The following is a 20,555-nucleotide window of genomic DNA, read 5'->3' on the forward strand; positions in this document are numbered from 1 at the left end:
ATCCTCCATATTGAGTTCTTGAATATGCAATAATCTCCCAGGGGTGTTTTAATTGCAGTGTTTTCAAACCCAACTCCCATGCATTTTAAAGCGAAAATATAAATACAACTTTCAATCAGAAAAAGTGAGATTTGTTCTTCATACTTCTTCAGGAAATGGTGAAGGACAACTCGCTTCTTTTCATGCCAAATGTTCTGAAGGTGTACCTGGAGAACGGGCAGACTAAATCATTTAAATTTGACAGCAACACATCCATTAAGGTAGGTGCTTTAAAGAACCTTGCTTCGCTATGAAATGCAGTTGCTTAATCTAAAGTGATGTTCAGTTTAAATGTTGAATGTTATTCACAGTTGCAGCGTACATGAGAAAGTGCAAACTCCTCCCTTCATGTGGCCTTCAGAACCTTTTCTGAATTCAAACAAACAGCATTTTGAACTTAATTAACAGTGGAACAGGGAGACCTTGGTCAGCAATCCACATTTCCTTCGTTTTGTATCTATTGCAGTTGAAATACAGATTGTGTTGTAGTAGTGTTCAACCGTGAAAGTGATTTATGGTTATGGCACTGAGCTGCTGCATCTGCACGCTTCTCATATTGTATTAACTCTGACTTTGTCTGTGTGAAAGGACGTCATCCTGACCCTGCAAGAAAAGCTATCCATTAAGAGCATTGAGCACTTCTCTCTGATGCTGGAGCAAAGAGCTGAGGGATCTGCCAGCAAACTCATGCTGCTGCATGAGCAGGAGATGCTAACTCAGGTGAGACAGCTCTCTTGGGTGCTACTAGACAGGAGAGAAGCAGTTAAATAACAGACTTGATGGCACACCAGCCTTGTCTTCAGTATACAATAAATATTTTTTGATATTAATCCTGCAGTACAACAGGAGCAAAACTACAGGCTCTTTATACACATTATACATGATAAATGTGTAATAATGAATAGAGATGCACCGACATATTTTCTTGGCTAATTCAGATTGTCTAACATTTTTGTAACTTTCTGAAAATACAAATAAATAAATAAAATTCCCTTTTTCTAGTTGGGTATTTCTTATTTTACCATTTTGATTCTACCTAATTCTCAACCTTAGTTTAGTGTTTATTCACAAACTACTTAGAGTTCAGTTTCCACAGCAGCAGGTAAGCTGTGTGTGGAGGAGGCTTGTTGTTAATGACGTAGCGTACCGAAACGGCAGAGACCAACGTGTTACTGACTGACGCAGGCACCAACCAGGTGTGTTCAATGTTACTATACCGGGTCCGTGCTTGTAAAATATCTACTCCTCATCTTCTAACATAATACTCAATCTCTTTGTTTCTATGAAAAGTACTAAAATGGGTCATTAATATACCTGGGGTCATCCACCCAAGTCTGTGTGGGGAAACAGGCGTTACAGGTATTACAAATTGCGAGCATTGTGTCTTCTTCACTCACGGTGAAGCATGTGTGTGGCTGTGACAGTAGTCAACTGTCTGTGCCACTGTGCGCATGGCGTTAAACATCGTGCAGCACAGCATGCGTGTAAATTTGGTCGGCACAGAATCAGATATGTGAAACTCATCTGCCCCGGTCACCGGTCATGGCCAATTAAGCTGAAAACTGTCACCGGCCGATGGATCGGTGCATCTCTATGTTAAAGAAATAGCTTGAAATTTTGGGAAATATGCTTATTCATTTTCTTACCAAGAGTTAGAGGAAATCAATACACCTCTGAAATAGTACATCAAGAAAATCACTACTTCTTGTTTTTATGCTTTATATGGATTAACAATAGAAATAAATCTTTCCCCTTTTTCCAGTCTATTCCAGTCTATTTAATTTAAGCTAACCATCTCCTGGCTCCAGCTACATATTTAACGGACATATATTGAATGAGAGTAGTGTTCATTTTCTCATCTACCTCGGCAAGAAAGTGATAAGCTTATTTCCCAAAATGTCAAATTTTGACTATATTAATCCTAACAGACTCCATGATTTTAGTTCATATCAAATGTTGCATGGAATACACAATTTTGAAAAATCTGTGAGCACTTGTTATTAGACATTTTTGCAGACACAAACACATGACTGATGGGACCCTCCTTATCTTCTGACGTGTACTGTAGGTGACACAGAGGCCAGGGTCTCACAAGATGAAGTGCTTTTTTCGCATCACTTTTGTCCCAAAGGATCCCGTGGACCTGCTTAGGAGAGATGCAGTGGCATTTGAGTACCTCTATGTTCAGGTGAATATCAGCAGATGCAGATAACACTTAACAGCAAACACATGGTTTCTGTAGGTGTGTTAGTGTCTTGCATTTAGTGGTAAGAAGAGTAACTAATAAGTTATGTGTAACCTCCTCCTGTCCTCTCCCTCCACGGCTCCTCCAGAGCTGTAATGATGTGGTATTGGAGAGATTTGGGTCAGAGCTGAAATACGACACGGCCCTCCATCTGGCTGCCCTGCAAATGTATATTCTAACCATCAATACCAAGCAGTCCCAGAAAGTTTCCCTCAAGTACATTGAGTAAGTAGATTGGATTTCACACTGCACAATGCAAGCTGGAATCCAACTATAAAGCAATTTAGTTGTTTCCAGAATGCTATTATACAATAAAACAATAATCATCACACTAGCATTGTTCTACTGCAATGCCAGAAGATACATCCCTGCTGGTTAGTTAATGATTCTGATTGTACCCTGTCAGTTGATTGACACATCACCTCAGGGTGAAGTAAATCGATCGAATAAATCGAATGATTACTTGACTGTTTTTATAGTCATTTAGTGACCTTCTCTGATCTTTATGAATTGTGCGTCTGCAGGAAGGAATGGGGTCTGGCGTTGTTCCTGCCTCCTGCGGTTCTGTCTAGCATGAAAGAGAAGAACATCAAAAAAGCCCTCACTCACATCCTCAAAACCAACCAGACCCTGGTGCCGCCTGGTAAAAAGGTAGTGTGCTGCCTTCTTCCTTTTCTCTCTCCATCTCTTTGTATATGTATGTCTCACCATCTCTCTCTCTCTCTCTGCTTTGCACTACATCTGAAAAGACTCTTGACTACCACCTAGTGGAGTGTCAAGTTTCAAAATAATGGTGCTGGGTGGTCCCTTGTACAGATAATGTTGCACTCTTTTAACTTGAACAATACATTCTGCAGTGAATGCCTCATTTAAATTATTTCAGCTTGTGTCTTATCGTGTGTATCATATTTTCTCCCCGTTCCAGCTGACTGCCTTGCAGGCAAAGGTCCATTATCTGAAGTATCTCAGTGATTTGAGGCTGTATGGAGGACGGGTATTTAAATCTGTGCTAATTGTGAGTAAAACCATCACGGTACCCCACATTTTATATATAAGCGAGTGTGTGAAAACATGCCAGGTCACACGCTGTTCATCTGCATGCAGAAAGTGACATATGTGTTGACTCTGTCTTCCCTTTTTTATAGCAAGGGGAGAAGCACACAGAAGTGACGCTTCTGGTGGGGCCCAAATATGGCATCAGCCATGTGATTAACACCAAAACAAACCTGGTGGCGCTTCTGGCTGATTTTAGTCATGTCAACCGCATTGAGATGTATACAGAAGATGAGAACAGGGTTAGAGTGGAACTACATGTTCTGGATGTAAAGGTTAATAAACCTTCTGTTTCTTTAAATAAAAGAATGCTGACTGGTTTGGGGAACATTTTCTATGATTTTACACTGATAACACCAAGTCTGTTCAGCACCCATTCGTCCATTTATTTTGTGCTCATTGTCGTCTGCTTATCTGCCTCTTTTACAGCCCATCACCCTCTTAATGCAGTCTGTTGATGCAATGAACCTGGCCTGTTTGACTGCTGGCTACTACAGATTACTGGTGGACTCTCGGCGCTCTATCTTCAATGTGGCCAAAAACACAGACGGTAATGAAACAACTACGTCTGTGAACGGTCACAAGATTACTCATCAAAATGGTATGTGTTAAAATAGATCTGTTTCATTTTTTGGTTCCTCTTTGCAGGCCATGCAACAAGAATAAAGCAGAACTACCAGACCATCGAGTGCACATACAGCACACCCCATAAAGTATGTGAAGACAGAAACAACCAGAGGTGCAGCCAAGATTATTCTGACCAGGAGTGTGAATACCTCGACCATGGGAGATATGAAGGCCAACCAGTCTACATAACTGAGATCCACCAGGCCCAGCACTCAATGCACATGGCAGAAAGAGCCGAGTGCTGCAGAATCCCTTGCTCCCAAACTTACCTCAACGTCCCAAGGCCCAAACCCCAAGACTCATCCAGGAGTGCAAAGGTCTCCTTCATATTTGGAGATCCTCCCTTAGACAGTGTAAACCCCCAAAATCTGGGCTACCAGAGACTGATGGATGACGGCCCAGAGATCCTAGACAATCACAGCCCCATGTATAAGCGTCTCGAGGAGGACTATAAGATGATGGATGCCATAGAAGACAGTGATGGTTATCAGTACTCCACCAAAATCTTTGGTCCTACAGAATGCATTGAGGAGCCACTGCTACATGATATCTGCTACGCGGAGACAACAGATGACGCAGAAGATGAGGATGACATCAGCTGTGAGGAGGACACAGTGATGAGTGACATTGACAAGCCTATGTTACTCTCGCTCTCAGGGTCCAGCGATGATATCATTGACTTGACTTCCCTCCCTCCCCCACCAGAGGGTAATGACGAGGAGGACAATGACGTACTGCTGCACTCTCTTAACCTGGCCATCGCTGCTCCCCCTCCCGGCTTCAGGGACAGCTCTGACGAGGAGGAGCAGCAGGGGGCTGGGACTCGGGCCCAGGGGGCCTGCAATGATATCCCAGTGTCTCTCATAGATTCAGTGCCCACCCACACAGCAGAGAGCCACGGGGAGCCTCTAAACGATGCAGTGGTGTCCACCTTACAAGCACTCGAGGCCCTCGCTGCATCTGAGGAACAGGGTCCAGGACAGTCTGAGAGTAGCACAGGTTCTCCTTATACTATTGTAACGTTCATCCATTAACACCACACATGTTCCAGCCATTCACTTTTGATTTGTTGTTGTTGATTTTTTTTTTCAATAAAGCCCATTTTGTTCTATGTTTCCATTTGTGTGAGTATTTCTTCATTCGTTTGAGCATAAAAACTGTTGTGTTCATTATTGTATAATTTTGTCAAGATTTGTTGTTGTTTTGTGGCTCATTTTGTTTGTTTTCTCAACTGCACACTCCACCATGTCAGATGTTTGCTGCTACTATAGAACAAAGGAAAACAAATGGAATGTTATCATATAGTAGTTTCTATTTATTATTGTCAGTCTTGTTCACTCATTTTCTCCCCTACATGCTGAATTACTTCATCACTATTAACTGTATTTGATCCTAATCTCTGATATGTGTTAATGAAATGTTTGTCTTTCTGTGGCACACAGGTGTAGAAATATCACGAGCGTTTAGTCCTGAGTCCTCAGATTCTGGCAATGAGACAAATTCCTCTGAAATGACGGAGAGCTCCGAGCTGGCCACTGCTCAGAGACACTCAGAGAACCACCTGAGGATGCATGTAGCCATGACAGAAGTATACCACACCGTGAATGAGCAAAAGACAGAGGTGAACTCTCCAAGCGATGGTGGCGAGGGAGCTATGCAGTACAACCCCCAGGAGAATCCGGAGGAGGCGAAGTCATCTGCTGTTGGTTCCTCACAGATTTTTCACTCGGATGGCGGTGAGATGGAGCCAGAGACAATGGAAATAAAATCACTCAGCGAATACTTCACTAAGATGCATATGGGCTCAGTAATGAGCAGGCAGAGAGGAAAGCAGAGACAGGCAGAGAGCAGAATCCAAGGTGATACGTGTGAATCTTCTGATAGACCTCACATGACTTCTCAAGACTCCACTAAAGACGAGCCTCCCCATCTTGTTGGGAAGTATAACGCTTTCACTGTGAGAGATTCCTATTACATGAATCAACTTGATCTGGGGCGAACTCACTTTAAAGACAGGCATCAAAAATGCCAGCAGAGAGCGCCCGGAAACAAAATGGCAGAAAATCTCTCTCCAGAATGTGTGAATGACTCACAGGCTGCCCACGCAGACAGGTTGACAGGAAAGGGAGAGAAACAGGACTCGGATGAAAGAAGCCAACAGTTCAAAGCCCATCTCCGCTCCCCATCTAAAGGGCCCATCCCGGCAGAGGGTGAGGCCACTCCACAGGATAATGAGCAGCAGCACATTAAGATTCCGCCGTCTGAGCACGAAGTCACACGGTTATATGAATACAACGTGAGCAAGCGCATGTCATCGATACAGAGCGAAGGCGTTCATTCCCTCCAAAGCTCACAGTGTTCCTCTATAGACGCTGGTTGCAGCACAGGCAGCAGCAGCTGTGTCACTCCCATGGATTCTCCCCTTTGTGCCACAGAAAATATGCATGTACTGTCAGAGTCCTCGCTCAAGGGGCTGAGTTATGTAACCGCCGAGGAGAAAGCTTATGGGCCCCCAGGTCAGGGGAGGGTTGGCCATCCCATGGATCCGACCCTGCTGAGAAAGATCCATGCAGCTACCAGTGCTGAGCCTGGGTTTACACGGGATGGAAGTCACAGAATGCCCAAGATAAAAGAAACCACAGGTAAAACTAAATAGGAGGGTGCTGCCTCCCATCTATGTTTGTGTAAATGTCCCTTTTGTTCCTTTCATGCATACTCACTACAGGAAAATAAGGGCAGGAGTAGATTTTAAACGGTCAGTTCACACAAATTACAAAAATAATTATTTTCTCATCTACTTCCTGGTATCTAGCCATGCAGGTAATTTTGGTTTTATTTGGCCAGCTTTTGAAATATCTATCTCTGAGATTTCCGCCTCCCTCTAATACAATGTAGGTGAATGGAATTTCATTTGTGGTGCTCACAGCAAAGAATAATAGCATCAATGATCTAGATAATACGCTGAATGTGATTTGTGTTGACTGACTCTTTAGGACAGTGGTTCTGAAAATGAAGGTAGGACACCCCCTAGGGCTGCCAAGATAAATCAGAGATAATAAAGAGTCTTTTCCTTAAAAAATATCAGAAAACCTTCACCTCCTCAGGCCTCCAAATAACACTATCTATGACAATATGTTGCAAGTAGATGTTGAAATTTTAAGGGGCCACAAGCCAAAAAGCAACCACTACTTCAGAACATTTTCCTGCCCTTATTTGCCTGCAGTGAGGAGATTTCTTAAAATGTCACTTAAGTTTTTTTCATCCATTAGACCCTTTAGGAATTCAGACAGCATTTAAGGAATTAAGGAAAAGATGCATATTATATTCAGATTTCTTTAAACATTGTACATACAGGCCTCTGTATAACACTGTTATTAACTTGTATGAAACAGTTTATTACAGATGAATATGTGCTGTCAGGGAGATGCTTAACAGTTCTCTTTGTTTTCCTACTACCCCTAGTGTAGCTTGCACACAGCTGAAGAAGGTTGGGGAAGAGTCATCTTTAGTTCTCTATAAAGAGACCAGTACCACCACCACAACCATGTCACCATCATCATTAAGAAGTAGCACAGAGCCCAGCGGGCTAACACAGGCCAGCCCCGAGCCCGACCCACACGCCCTGGCTTTCCCCTCAAGCGGATCTTCATGTGAACCTACAACAGGCAGCGTCAGGAAGCCACGCAGGGCTCGGATGCTCAGGAGCAGCTGGAGCACAATAATGCCAGCTCACAGGAGCTTAGAAGCACTGTTAGAGAAGACCAAAGCCACACTTACAGGGAAGAGTGGTGGTCAGAATTTCCAGTCTCACAATCCCCCAAAAGTACAGAGGATATTCTCTGCCAAAACCTTGCCCAAGAGTTTGTCCCAGGGTTCAGTCGCCTCTAATTCATCGGGTAGACGGCTGCAAAGAGAAGCCTCCCTGTTGCTGCCAGAGTCAACAGCACCAAGGCTGGATGCAGGTACATGGAGGTGTCGTGGGCCATTCAGTCACTGCTTCTTGCGGAGAAAGACAAATGCCGATGGTGATAATGAAGGTGATGGGATTCCGTCACATTCTCTGTTCTCTGTCAGCTCGCTTTGTTTCCGTAGAGAGGAAAACTCGTTCTTGAAAGCTGATTATAAAGCTGAGCAGGGTAACATGGCCACAACTACGAGTGACACGAGCCTTAAAGCAAGGCTAGCTCGTGTAAATTCAATGAAGGGAAAAACCTACAGCCTTCACACAGGGTTTGCACTTGCACGAAAGGATGCCTTAGACATGGTCAGTGTGTTGCGTTCCAGCGTCGGCCCCTTGTCCAGAGGTGAGAAGACCGAGGTCAACGAGGCTGACATGGATACGTTCTCCCAGCTGCTTTTCATGCAGGCCAAAGTGCTGAGCAGCGCCTGCAGTCAGATGGCTGTGGAGTACATCCACCCAGAGGAGTTACTGCTCACTCTGACGCACAGCTTCCACACACTCTGCTGCCTGACGCAAGCCTGCATGTCACTAGTTGAAGGCCTGAGCACTGAGAGCGAGCGGCGCAAGGTGGTAGCCAAGGTGGATGAGGTCGTCATGAACTACGTGTGTCTGCTGAAAGCTGCTGAGGCAGCTTCGGGAAGTTCCCCCAATGACCAAAGTGTGAATGCATTGACACATCACTCTGCCACCATGTCTGCTATTATAAACACACTAACTCACTCACTGAAAACACTGGTCAACAAATAAACTGTTGTTATTTCGTCCTAATTATTGATTTTAAAGCCATACATAAGAGACATGGGTTTAACAACCAATGTGAACTGCTGTGAAAAAAATCTTGCCTTGTGTATACAATATTTTATTATGTAAAGTAAAAATAAAACTATATGAAGAACTGAAGTTTTAAATAGATTATATTAAGGCCTCTATGAAGAAGCATATGACCCTCCTCACAAGTATATTATCTAATATTACATAATAGGGATCATTTTAATGATTTATTGGTTATATTAAGGGGTTTAACATGTAGATTATTACAACCTTATTGATACCTTGTTTATAAATTGTAAAAAATATATATTCTGTTGGAGAAATGCATACACTATCTAGAGCTCTCGACAAATCATTGCACAGGACAAGACGTCATCAGATAAAAGTAACGCATATGACTTTCATTTGCTGGATTCACCTTAATTTAATGAATAGCATACTTTACACATGAACACTGAGTACTTTCCTGTTATTTTTGTCAACATCATTAAAAAGATTAAAAAAGTCTTTCTCAAATTATTTTTTTCTGTTTTGTTTAAATAAACATGAGTGTGGTTCTGTAATAAACATGAACCACGTGATTGTGGTTCTGTTTGTTACCAAGCTCTCATACAATACCATATTGTGTACTTAATTTTGGTAAAATGCAAATTCTTAATCGTGAATTCTCTTTTCGGTTGATCACTCGAACATTAAAAACAGATAAACAGAGGCTGACAGAATGACTTTTCGAAAGTATACAAGTTTGCTCCTAAAACTGCATTATTTATACAGAAAAGTTGCTTTACCCATGTTTTGTTTTAAAACTATGCTAATAATTCATGATTTTTACTATTTACTCGAGCCTGAGTGGTGGTAATGCTTCTTGCATTAATAATGATGGTGGCCCATTTCACACAGTGAGAGAGTGTTTGCACCAAGGTATGTGTGTAATAGACAAGCACGTTGCATGATGGTTATGCACCTGATTCTGCAGCCATGCTAGCAGTTCTACGAGGCCATACTCTGGGTTAACATGGGCTACACGAATGCTAACATGGTCACAGTGAAAGTACTAACATGCTGATAATTAGCAGGAAATGTTCGCCATGTTCACCATTTTAGTTTAGCTTGTTAGCATGTCATTAGTTTAGGACCTGATGATGGCGCTTCTTGAAGGGGTGATGAGTATGTGCCATATTCAAGAGCAAACTTTCAAATAGTTGTCAATACATTTCACTCTGAACCACAAATATTAACCTTGTGGTGGCGCTACAGAAGAAGTCAGGGGATCACCACAGTCAGTAGGATTCATAGTCTGAGGACCATAAATGTAAATAGGTGCCAATCCATCTTGTAGAAGTTGAGATATTTCATATGATAAGTGAAAACTGACCTGTTTGTGATGCTAGAGGAAAGGTCAGGGGATTGCCAGTCAATAAAATCCCTTCTCTGGGCACCATGGATATCTGTACCAAATTGCACGGGAACTTACACGATAGCTGCTGAGATATTCTAGTCTAGACCCAAGTGGTGGAGTGACAGACAAACAGACTGACATTGCCAGTAAAATTTGTCATCATGCCCTTTTACTGTATAAGAGGCTGATTAGGTACATGTTTTTTTCAAAACAAAACAGTGTCTTTTCCTACTTTGGGTCTCCCAAACAAAAGGCAAAACATAGGCCAAGACTGTTTGGACAGATCACACGTGAGAGTGAGAATTACTTAGCCGTAGAGCCGCAAAGTAGCCACAGAATACAGAAGAAGATTCTGCCCGGGGTGCCAGAATAGCATTTTTAGCATGTAAGCTGGTAAACCTAAACCCAAGCATAGGTTTCACTTTCCCTAGCAGGCTAATCAGAAGTGAAACTGCTCTTTCCACTGGTGGTGGCAACTCTTCCAGCTTTGCTATATTATATTGTACTATAAGAACAAGAGTCTATTATATTTGATCCTTCTATTCTAAAGGAATTCTCTTTGAGGTAATCGTGACATAAAGCAACATTTGCACCATTATTATAACAAACAACAATCAGCCCACCACTATGAAACATACACTGTAAAAGATGGAAGATTTGGATGAGTGTGGTTTGTGACAATAGGGAAGTGATGCTGGCTAATTATACACATTATGGGCTAACCCAGCCACCTGTTACTTTCATCTCATCATCTTAGAACTGATCATCAATGTTACACTCCTTTCAGTACTCGATCCAACTTGACAACAGAACAGAACAGGACCTTTTTTTCAACCTCTCACGTGAACAATGTTCTTCCCCCTGGTGAGTATCCGTTATCTTTGTTCATATACTGTATAGTATTATATTATATTAAGAAGAAGTGTGATGGCAGGATGGCTTTGATCAGAAGGGCTTTAAACTAGATGGAGAATTGGAAAATGAAACGCTAGCTTGTACCAGTTCCTAGTTGTATTGTGAGGTAGCACATCCTGTACTATATACCTTACTCAGAATGATGATTTTAGCATGTGATTCTGCTTGATTTGTGCATTATGTGTGTTTTCTGTATTATTGGCTTTCCACCTGCACACATTTCTCAGTGAACCACCTGTGTTTCTGAACAGATGTGTGTGGCACTGCTGGGCTGCTGTCTCACCATTTCGACAGCAAGCATTTCTTACCCAAAAACTCTGCCATGTGATGTTAGGGAGGCCACCGACGGCAGTGGGGTGACGGTGGACTGCACTGAGCGAAACCTTAAAGATATCCCCTTTGGCATCCCCAGAGACACTACCAATCTGACACTCACCATCAACCACATTCCTAATTTAAACTCCACCTCCTTTCACGGTCTGGAGAACCTGACTGAGATTGACATGAGGTGCAACTGTGTGCCCATCAAAATCGGCCCCAAGGACCGCATGTGCACTGCGAGCGTAACAATAGAGGAAAATACCTTTACCAGGCTGAGGAATCTACGAGCGCTGTATCTAGATGGCAATCAGCTCTACAGTATACCAAAAGGCCTGCCTTCAAGCCTGATCCTGCTGAGTTTGGAAGTGAATCACATTTATTATATTTCTAAAGCAAACCTGTCTGGGATCAGAAATGTAGAGATGCTTTACCTCAGTCAAAACTGCTACTACCGTAACCCATGTAATGTTTCCTATGATATAGAGGATGGTGCATTTTTACAGCTTAACAATTTAACATTGTTATGTCTTAAGTCAAATAACTTATCCTTTATTCCACAACAACTACCCACAAGCCTGAAGGAGTTGTATCTCTACAACAATAACATTCAAGAAGTCACCGATGAGGATTTCAAAAACCTAACTAACCTTGAGATTCTAGATATTAGCGGAAACTGTCCTCGATGTTACAATGCTCCTTTCCCATGCAACCCGTGCCCAAATAACTCACCTCTTAAAATTAGCAAGACTGCTTTTAAAATGTTGACAAAACTGAAGACGCTTCGTATGCACAGTAACTCTCTAACATGTGTGCCAGCTGAGTGGTTTGCTAGCACGACAGAGCTGAGAGTGCTTGACCTCTCATCAAACTTTTTAGCAAGAGAGATAGGAGTCACCGCCTTCCCACAGTTTCTGGGAAAACTGGAAGAACTGGACCTTTCATTTAACTATGAGCTTCAGAGGTACCCTCAAACACTGAGACTGAGCTGCAGTTTCTCCTCCCTCAAATCCCTTAGGATTCTCAGACTAAAGGGCTTTGTGTTTCAGCAGCTAATTCCAGAGAGCATTGCTCCTTTAAAACCCCTCACAAACTTGGAGGTTTTAGATCTGGGTACGAACTTCATTAAAATGACAAACCTCAGTATTCTGATGGAATTAAAAAGCTTTAAAATAATCAGTCTGTCTGACAACAAAATATCTTCCCCTTCTGACGGCCAAGATGCTGTTGGTTTTTCTGGGGGAGAGCCGTTGTACTGGTCTCCCATGTCGGGTGCTGCTGAGTACCAAAGTAAGGAAGTGAGAGAGATTCATTACTTCAGATATGATGAATATGCACGCAGCTGCAAATACAAAGATAAAGAACTTGGAGTTGTTACATCCTTTGTCAAAAACCAATGCAGTGCGTTTGGCAAAACCCTGGATGTGAGCAGAAACAACATTTTCTTCTTGCATTCAAGATTTTTAAATCTTGAAGAGCTAAGGTGCCTCAATCTGTCTGGGAATGCAATGAGCCAAAGTCTGAATGGCTCTGAATTTACCTATCTGACTAATTTAAAATATCTGGACTTCTCCTCAAATCGCCTGGACTTGCTCTACTCCACTGCATTTCAAGAGCTGAAAAATCTGGTCATCTTAGATATAAGTAACAACAACCATTATTTTGAGTCCGAGGGTTTGACTCACATGTTGAATTTCACTAGAAATCTGAAAAATCTCAAAATATTGCTGATGAATCACAACAAGATCTCTACTTCCACTAACAGAGAGCTGGAGAGTCAATCTCTAGACAGGTTAGAGTTCAGAGATAACCGGTTAGATATGTTGTGGAGAGATGGGGATCTCAGATATGTCAATTATTTCAAGAAATTAGTTAATCTGACTGTCCTCGACATCTCTGAAAACAACCTCAATTTCATTCCAAAGGAAGTGTTCAGCGGTCTGCCAGACAAACTGTCTGAGCTCCATATCAAAGACAACAAACTAACAAGCTTTGATTGGGAGAAATTACAACTTCTACATTCTTTGAAAGTCTTAGATCTCAGTGGAAACAGCTTAACTCATGTTCCACCCGTGCTGTCAAACTGTACCGAATCTCTCAGAAAGCTCATTTTACGTAAGAACCAAATCCTAAAACTCACGCCAGATTTCCTCAAGGATGCCTACATTTTAAAACATCTGGATCTCAGTTTTAACCACTTACAGCACATCGACGCATCTAGCTTTCCAGACGATGTTGTTGATAAGATGGACATGCTGCTTTTGCACAAAAACAGATTCCTCTGCTCTTGCAACGCCACATGGTTTATCACATGGCTCAACAGGACCAGAGTGACCATCCCCAGGCTGGCCACAGATGTCACCTGTGCTTCTCCGGGGGCACAAAGAGGTCATCCTGTGATCTCAGTGGACTTGCTGGCCTGCCAGCACAGCTACCTGTCAATCATCCTTTACACCCTCATGACCTCCCTCGTCCTCAGCTTCCTCACCCTGTCCATCTCCAGCCATCTTTTCCTGTGGGACGTCTGGTACATCTATCACTTCTGCAGGGCCAAGTTCAAAGGCTATGACCGCCTGTACTCCCAAAGTTCTGTCTATGATGCCTTTGTGATATATGACAAGGAGGATCCTGAGGTGTCAGAGTGGGTGATGAAGGAAATGTGCGCTCATCTGGAGGACCGCGGAGACCGACGCCTGACACTGTGTCTGGAGGAACGGGACTGGATCCCTGGATGTCCCCTGATCGACAACCTCTCGCAGAGCATCCATAAGAGCAAGAGGACAGTGTTTATTCTCACTGGCAAATATATTAAAAGTGGCAACTTCAAGACAGCTTTCTACATGGCCAACCAAAGGCTAATGGATGAAAAAAATGACGTTATTGTGCTAATCTTCCTGGAGAAAGTACCTTGCAATTCAAAGTACCTGAAATTAAGGAAGAGACTTTACAAGCGGTCTGTGCTGGAGTGGCCAACAAACCCTCAAGCCCAACCGTACTTCTGGTTCAGCCTGAGAAGTGTATTAGCAACGGAAAGTCACAAACAATACAACAATCTCTTCAAAGAGACATTGTAAATTGAACATTATGCTGTAAAACATGGTTCCTCCTTAAATTTTAATTGCTCTGAATGTACTTCTGTTTAATTTGAATATAATGTGAACTCTCATTTAAATGTAAGAAAAAGAAGATGCTTGTGCTATTAATATTTGTGTGCTGATATAAAGTTCCCTATTTACCTTCACTCATTAGATAACTCTTTGCCATCTCCACAGAGGATTATAATTTCCATTTAGTCTGAGATGGCAATGAAACTGTCAACATATCATGAAACAGGGAAATGAAACAGATGTACTTCCTCACTTCATATCGTACTTCTGTCCCAGAGCCTATCTGGCTGTGAGAACCAGCCAGATCGTTGCTTTTATGACTGACTTTATATGTTTGAGCAACAGGGGGATTTTTTTGTGTGCTATATATTAAAGATCAAGAACACAGAGATTATGCAGGATATTTCAACTTCTGATAACTTGATGACAAACAAGACATAGCATAGTTTTTTTTACAAATAGTTCCATGTCAGTTTTACCAGTGCAACAAGGATCATAAGGCATCAATACAGTACATGCGCAATGGTGAGTTTCAATGATACAAGTTTTGCTGTACTTTTTTAAGCTTTGCTTCATGTATAGCACGTAATAAATGTATCTAACAAAATGTTTTACTCATCAGAAGTTTTATCAACATGTGTTATGGATTTACTGGTTAACTGCACATGCTTTTTAATTGGATGTTTCTGTAATATAATCTGGAAAGCTTCTGTGATAAGAACTTGCATGGCATGAAGTAATACTTGTGCTAACTGTGTATATGTTTATTTCACTCCAGAAACTTTGACTTGTTGGCAGCTGATTTTCATTTGTGATAATGAAGTGTTCTAAAGTAAATACAGTACATTAAAGTTTACTCACAACTTTGCTGAAAAATATTTATTCTATCAGTATTAACACCTTAACAAGCAGCAATCTGTCGGTGGACTAGATATTATAAATAATAATTATATAAACTTGCAGCCAAACATTGATCAAACCCAGAGAAACTCAGAGAAACCATGTGTCAAGCTAAAATGTTGGGAAAATGTCTCTAAAGTATTTGTCAAATACATTTAAACTATTTCTATAAATCATCAAACAGCTTCAACAAAGAACTGGAACAAGTGGATACAGAATATATCTTAATACTATCTCTCAGTTTGAAATAACACTTCTAACAACCTACAGCTAGGTATGGGGAACACCAGATAAAGTAAAATTGTGAGACTGTGGTTTCTGGCGGACTAAATAACAGTACAATAATAATACTTACTTAGAAATACAAAAGTAATAATACAAACATAAGCAATAAAACACACTGTTACTTAATTACACTCTGGGTTTTTTCTGCTACAGCCTTACTTAGGCTGGTATGACTAGAAGCTCATGGTGGATTTTGTTAGCTCTTGCTGGCACAGTTTATTTAGATAAGTATTGTTGTGTATCTGACATTACTGAGGCAATTCATTTTTCTCTAGTTGTGCTATTCGAGTAGCTTTTAGCATAGTCTCTGCTGTACGGGGTTAACGTAATTCATATCATCATCATCATCATCCAAATTAAATTCTGTCAAAATATCAGGAACAGTTATTCCAGTTGAGTGATAATTTACAGCCTACTGCCACCTGCTGGATGCAGGTGGTACCATTCTGGAAAGCGATATATTTGAAAGCAAGTACAGGTTCACAGTTTGTCAAGTCTGTCAGTTGAACATTTGAATAGGTTTTGCTTGCTGTAATCAATCGTCCTGCCTGTACTGTTTAAATATCCATTTGATTTGTCTTATTCAGACTGCAAAACCTGTTTCAAGGTTCACATAAGCACCTTATTATAGCACTATAGCATTATTAAGACACTTGAAATATTGTGAACCTATGCTTTAACATAACAAAATGTATGATGTAATATATGATTAATGGTGATATGCAGTATGCAGTCAGTTTACTGTATGTTATGACATACTGTGTAAGTTAACTCCATATGACCTATTTTATTGTTTATCTACAGACCGCCATATGTTGGATGCATTTGCTGCTTTTCCTTCTGTGTTGCCATAATGACATCCAGCCTGCTGTGTGTAAACCTGTGTGGATGTCACGGCAGTTCCCTTGTGATGTCACAGCCTACAATACCTCTAAGGTGCTATTTGACTGTAAAGGGCGCCATCTGCACAAAGTACCTTATGGGATAACTGACAATGCAACTGAGCTCAACTTATCAGAAAATTTCATTAAGAATATTTCAGACAATTCATTTTCCAACCTCCTGAATCTGACTCGACTCAATCTGAGCTGGGCAAACAAGAACAAGGCACTGATCATTGCTGCGAATGCTTTCAGAAATCTGACAAAACTGCACGAACTAAGACTGTCTGGCAATTGTCTGACTGAAATTCCCGGCAATCTGCCTCCCAGTGTGGAAATCCTTGAGCTACACAATAACAAGATTTTGGTCCTGGATAACAGCAGCCTGGCTGGCTTAACAAACGTGACACATTTATGGTTATCCAGAAACTGCTACATGTGGAATCCTTGTGGGAAATCTGTTATGATTATGGACGAGAGTTTTGCAGCTTTGACCAAACTGCAGGCTCTGGACTTGTCCTTTAACAACTTAACTCAAGTTCCCAAAGGGTTACCTAAATCATTATGCTTTTTAAAACTGGGTTCCAACAAAATACAATACATATCTGAAGATGATTTCCTGGGGCTACAAAATCTAAAAGTCCTAAAAATACAAGGGAACTGTCCAAGATGTCAAAATGCTCCATATCCCTGTGTTCCTTGCCAAAACAGTTCTCTCAGCATCCATCCCAATGCATTTCACAGTCTAACACAGCTCGAGTCACTGAACCTGGGAGGAAACTCATTGGAGCTACTAAATCCCTCGTGGTTTCAGAGGCTTAACAAGCTGAAAGAGTTGTTCCTGTCATTTAATTTCTTATTAAAAGCAATTACTGAGGAGGCAACATTTCTAAGATACCTTCCCAGGCTAGAAAGAATTGATATCTCTTTCAATTTTGCTCTCAAGTCATATCCTACAACATTAAATCTTTCAGGAGAGTTTGCAAATCTTGTGTCACTTAGAACTTTGCATATGGAAGGTTTGGTCTTCCAGAATATTGGACCAGGCACACTCAGACCTCTGTATGGGCTCAAAAATCTGTCTGCATTGAATTTAGGGACTAACTTCATAATTTACTCTGATTCCAACATATTCAGCAATTTCTCCCACCTGAAAATGATATACCTAGCAGAAAACAGGCTCTATCCCATTCCAGTGAAAAGTCCCCCACATCCAAGTGGGGGATACAATCAGGGGATGGACTTTTCTATTTCACCGCTCATAAAACCTCATCCAAAAGATTTTGCTTATGAGATAACACACAGCCTTATCAAGCAAGAGTGCTTTGACTCTGGACGAGTGCTAATCCTTAGCTCAAATAATCTGTTCTTCATTTCTCCACAGCAATTTGAGGGTTATGGAAATATTTCATGTCTCAACCTCTCAGGAAATGGATTTTCAGCTGCGCTTAATGGAACAGAGTTCTCCTTGCTGCCTAATCTGACATACCTGGATCTGTCATTCAATAAGATTGATCTGGCCTATGACAACGCCTTCAATGAACTAAAGAAACTACAAGTACTAGACCTTAGTTACAACTGCCACTACTTTAAAGCGTTTGGGATAACGCATAATTTGAATTTTACCCAAAATCTGCCTGCCCTGAGAGTGCTGAACATGAGTTATAACTCCATTTCCACATTAACGACAAAACAGATGTACAGCAAATCATTAACCGAACTTCAGTTTAAGAATAATTATCTTGGGACTCTTTGGAAAGAAAGAGATGGCTCGTACAAGACCCTTTTTACTAATCTAACTAATTTGACAATTTTAGATATATCCCACAACAGCATTGCAAAGATTCCAGAGGAGGTTTATGAATATTTGCCGCGCAACCTCACCATACTACGCATAAGTCACAACTCACTTACGGATTTTAAATGGGACAAACTAAAGTGTTTCAATCAACTTCAAATTTTGGACCTAAGCTTTAATTCTTTAACTAATGTGACAGGTATAAACTCAAATGTCACCCACAGTTTGACTTTCCTTGACCTGAGCCATAATCACATTTTCCACTTGGACAGTGGATTTCTAAATGGTGCAAAGAGCCTTAAGATTCTTAGCCTTAGCTACAACAAACTGACTATCATCAATCAGTCCACCTTCCAACCGAGACCTGAAAATCAGATTCAGACTTTGTTTTTGCATAGAAACCCATTCCAATGTACCTGTGATTCATTAGATTTCATTGTGTGGATTGGAAACAGTGATGTAAAGATCCCCAGACTGACCACTGAGGTGACATGTAGCACACCAGCAAACCAAAAGCATCAAGCTCTGATATACTTTGATATTAACCAGTGTGTAAATGACAATCAGGCATTCTTGATCTACATTCTCACACAATCCTTCATTATCGTCTTTATGTTGGTGGCAACAGTTGCTCATTTATTCTACTGGGATGCTTCCTACGTCCTACATTATATGAAAGCTAAGCTGAAAGGATACAGGTCCTTGAACTCACCAGGTGGTGTTTATGATGTCTTTGTGACTTATGACACCAGAGATCCACATGTCTCTGAGTGGGTGATGAGGAATCTAAGAGTTAAACTGGAAGAGGAAGGAGAGAAGCATCTTCCTCTCTGTCTGGAGGAAAGGGATTGGCCCCCAGGGGTCCCGCTGGTAGATAACCTCACCCAGAGCATCCGATACAGTCGCAAGACACTGTTTGTCTTAACAGAGGGTTATGTTAAGACTGGGGTTTTCAAGCTGGCGATGTATCTGGCCCACCAAAGACTGCTTGATGAAAATGTAGATGTGATCGTGCTGCTGATGCTGGAGCCCGTCCTGCAGCACTCTCACTTCCTGCGCCTGAGGAGGAGGTTGTGTGGGAAAAGTATTGTGGAGTGGCCGAGGACAGCTGCTGCAGAGCCCTGGTTTTGGCAAAACTTGAGGAATGTGGTCAGAGTAGACAATCAGGTGATATACAACAAGACTTATTCAAAGTACTTCACCAGCAACTGAAGCAGTGCTCATGTTAAAGACCAGCTGTCTGGGGATGATTTCTAACTTTACTATGCGGACAATATCTGTTCTGAAACTTTTGTTCTGTATCAAAGCTGATGTGGTCTATCACAACTTTTATCACTGCCTGAGTCTTATTAGAAGAAAAATAAACAATCAAGGTGGGTTCAAATCAAGGGCTACTGGACTTGGTTGAGCTTGCTTGAAGATGTTTCATTTCTCATAGGCTACAAGTCCAGTTGCCCTTGATTTAAATGCACCTTGGAGAACTATGGCCTGAATGTCTGAGAATCTTCACAGAAATGATTTCATAATGTTGTGCTGATACAGTTAGAATGATACAGAATGTCCTGTATTTTGTTCGCAAATGTTACATATATTATATGAATAAATCAGCCCATTTTGTATACGTAAAATGTTTCAGTCTGTTATCTGGTCTCCATCTGAGATATAAAATATCTTCAAGGTTTATAGTTTAACCCAAAAATAAGGCTAATTTATTGTAAGACAACTAAATGCACTTCATTCTCCTTTATTTCAAGTGTGTATTGCTGGTTGGAATGGGCTAACTTATTAGAGAATAAAAACAAAAACTGGACAACAAAAACTTTCAGCAGTTATTTAAATTCTAAATCCACACTACTCCTACTACAGGTCCCCCATGTACTGCACTACACTACACGCGTTTCCTTGCATTACGTCCTGGTTATTACTTTGATTGACCGCACGGTGTCGTCCCTGATACATTTTTGAAAGGGCGCTGTGTGCAAGTTAAACTTAAACCAGTTGACTCATTGCCTCCCTCATAAAGCACTTTGTAACCTAAAGCTTTTATTCGCGTTGTGACATCAACAAACACCTGGAGCCGCCATGATGATAAAGACGCCTCCTAACGTTACTAAGACGGGAGAAGGCTCCTTTTACTCAACTAATCTGACGCAGGTGGTCACAGCTGACTAAACGCACGTTTACCTCTCAAATAAATGCACAGACTCAGCTAAGCTGTAAATATGGTGAAGGTACATCCAGCGTGTGGTTGTAATC

The 20,555-nt window shown here is 41.4% G+C and overlaps 2 protein-coding genes across 4 annotated transcripts in view; both read left to right on the plus strand.

The window, feature by feature from the left end:
- Positions 1 to 8,820, plus strand: part of frmpd4 (FERM and PDZ domain containing 4) — a 28,365-nt gene extending 19,545 nt beyond the window's left edge. The window contains exons 7-17 of the mRNA XM_046053178.1: positions 153 to 260; positions 628 to 759; positions 2,108 to 2,227; positions 2,373 to 2,509; positions 2,809 to 2,935; positions 3,210 to 3,299; positions 3,430 to 3,612; positions 3,767 to 3,887; positions 3,986 to 4,963; positions 5,407 to 6,606; positions 7,432 to 8,820. Of these exons, the coding sequence (XP_045909134.1) occupies positions 153 to 260; positions 628 to 759; positions 2,108 to 2,227; positions 2,373 to 2,509; positions 2,809 to 2,935; positions 3,210 to 3,299; positions 3,430 to 3,612; positions 3,767 to 3,887; positions 3,986 to 4,963; positions 5,407 to 6,606; positions 7,432 to 8,672 (4,437 nt within the window). The 3' untranslated portion in view covers positions 8,673 to 8,820. The remainder of the gene's footprint in view (positions 1 to 152; positions 261 to 627; positions 760 to 2,107; positions 2,228 to 2,372; positions 2,510 to 2,808; positions 2,936 to 3,209; positions 3,300 to 3,429; positions 3,613 to 3,766; positions 3,888 to 3,985; positions 4,964 to 5,406; positions 6,607 to 7,431) is intronic.
- Positions 8,821 to 9,516: 696 nt separating this feature from the next.
- Positions 9,517 to 20,118, plus strand: tlr7 (toll-like receptor 7). Of its 3 annotated transcripts, none has more exons than XM_046053168.1 (3): positions 9,517 to 9,617; positions 10,883 to 10,959; positions 11,262 to 14,959. In XM_046053168.1, exons 2-3 carry the CDS (start codon positions 10,945 to 10,947, stop codon positions 14,400 to 14,402), a joined length of 3,156 nt encoding a protein of 1,051 aa, XP_045909124.1. In that variant the 5' UTR covers positions 9,517 to 9,617; positions 10,883 to 10,944; the 3' UTR covers positions 14,403 to 14,959. The 3 variants fall into 3 exon arrangements, with proteins under 3 accessions (XP_045909124.1, XP_045909125.1, XP_045909126.1); XM_046053169.1 differs by lacking the exon at positions 11,262 to 14,959 and adding an exon at positions 16,425 to 20,118 and having other exon boundaries at positions 9,530 to 9,617; XM_046053170.1 differs by lacking the exons at positions 9,517 to 9,617; positions 10,883 to 10,959 and adding an exon at positions 16,425 to 20,118 and having other exon boundaries at positions 14,437 to 14,960.
- The last annotated feature ends 437 nt before the right edge of the window (positions 20,119 to 20,555 follow it).

Source organism: Micropterus dolomieu, linkage group LG07, assembly GCF_021292245.1.
Source record: "Micropterus dolomieu isolate WLL.071019.BEF.003 ecotype Adirondacks linkage group LG07, ASM2129224v1, whole genome shotgun sequence".
NCBI lineage: Eukaryota > Metazoa > Chordata > Actinopteri > Centrarchiformes > Centrarchidae > Micropterus > Micropterus dolomieu.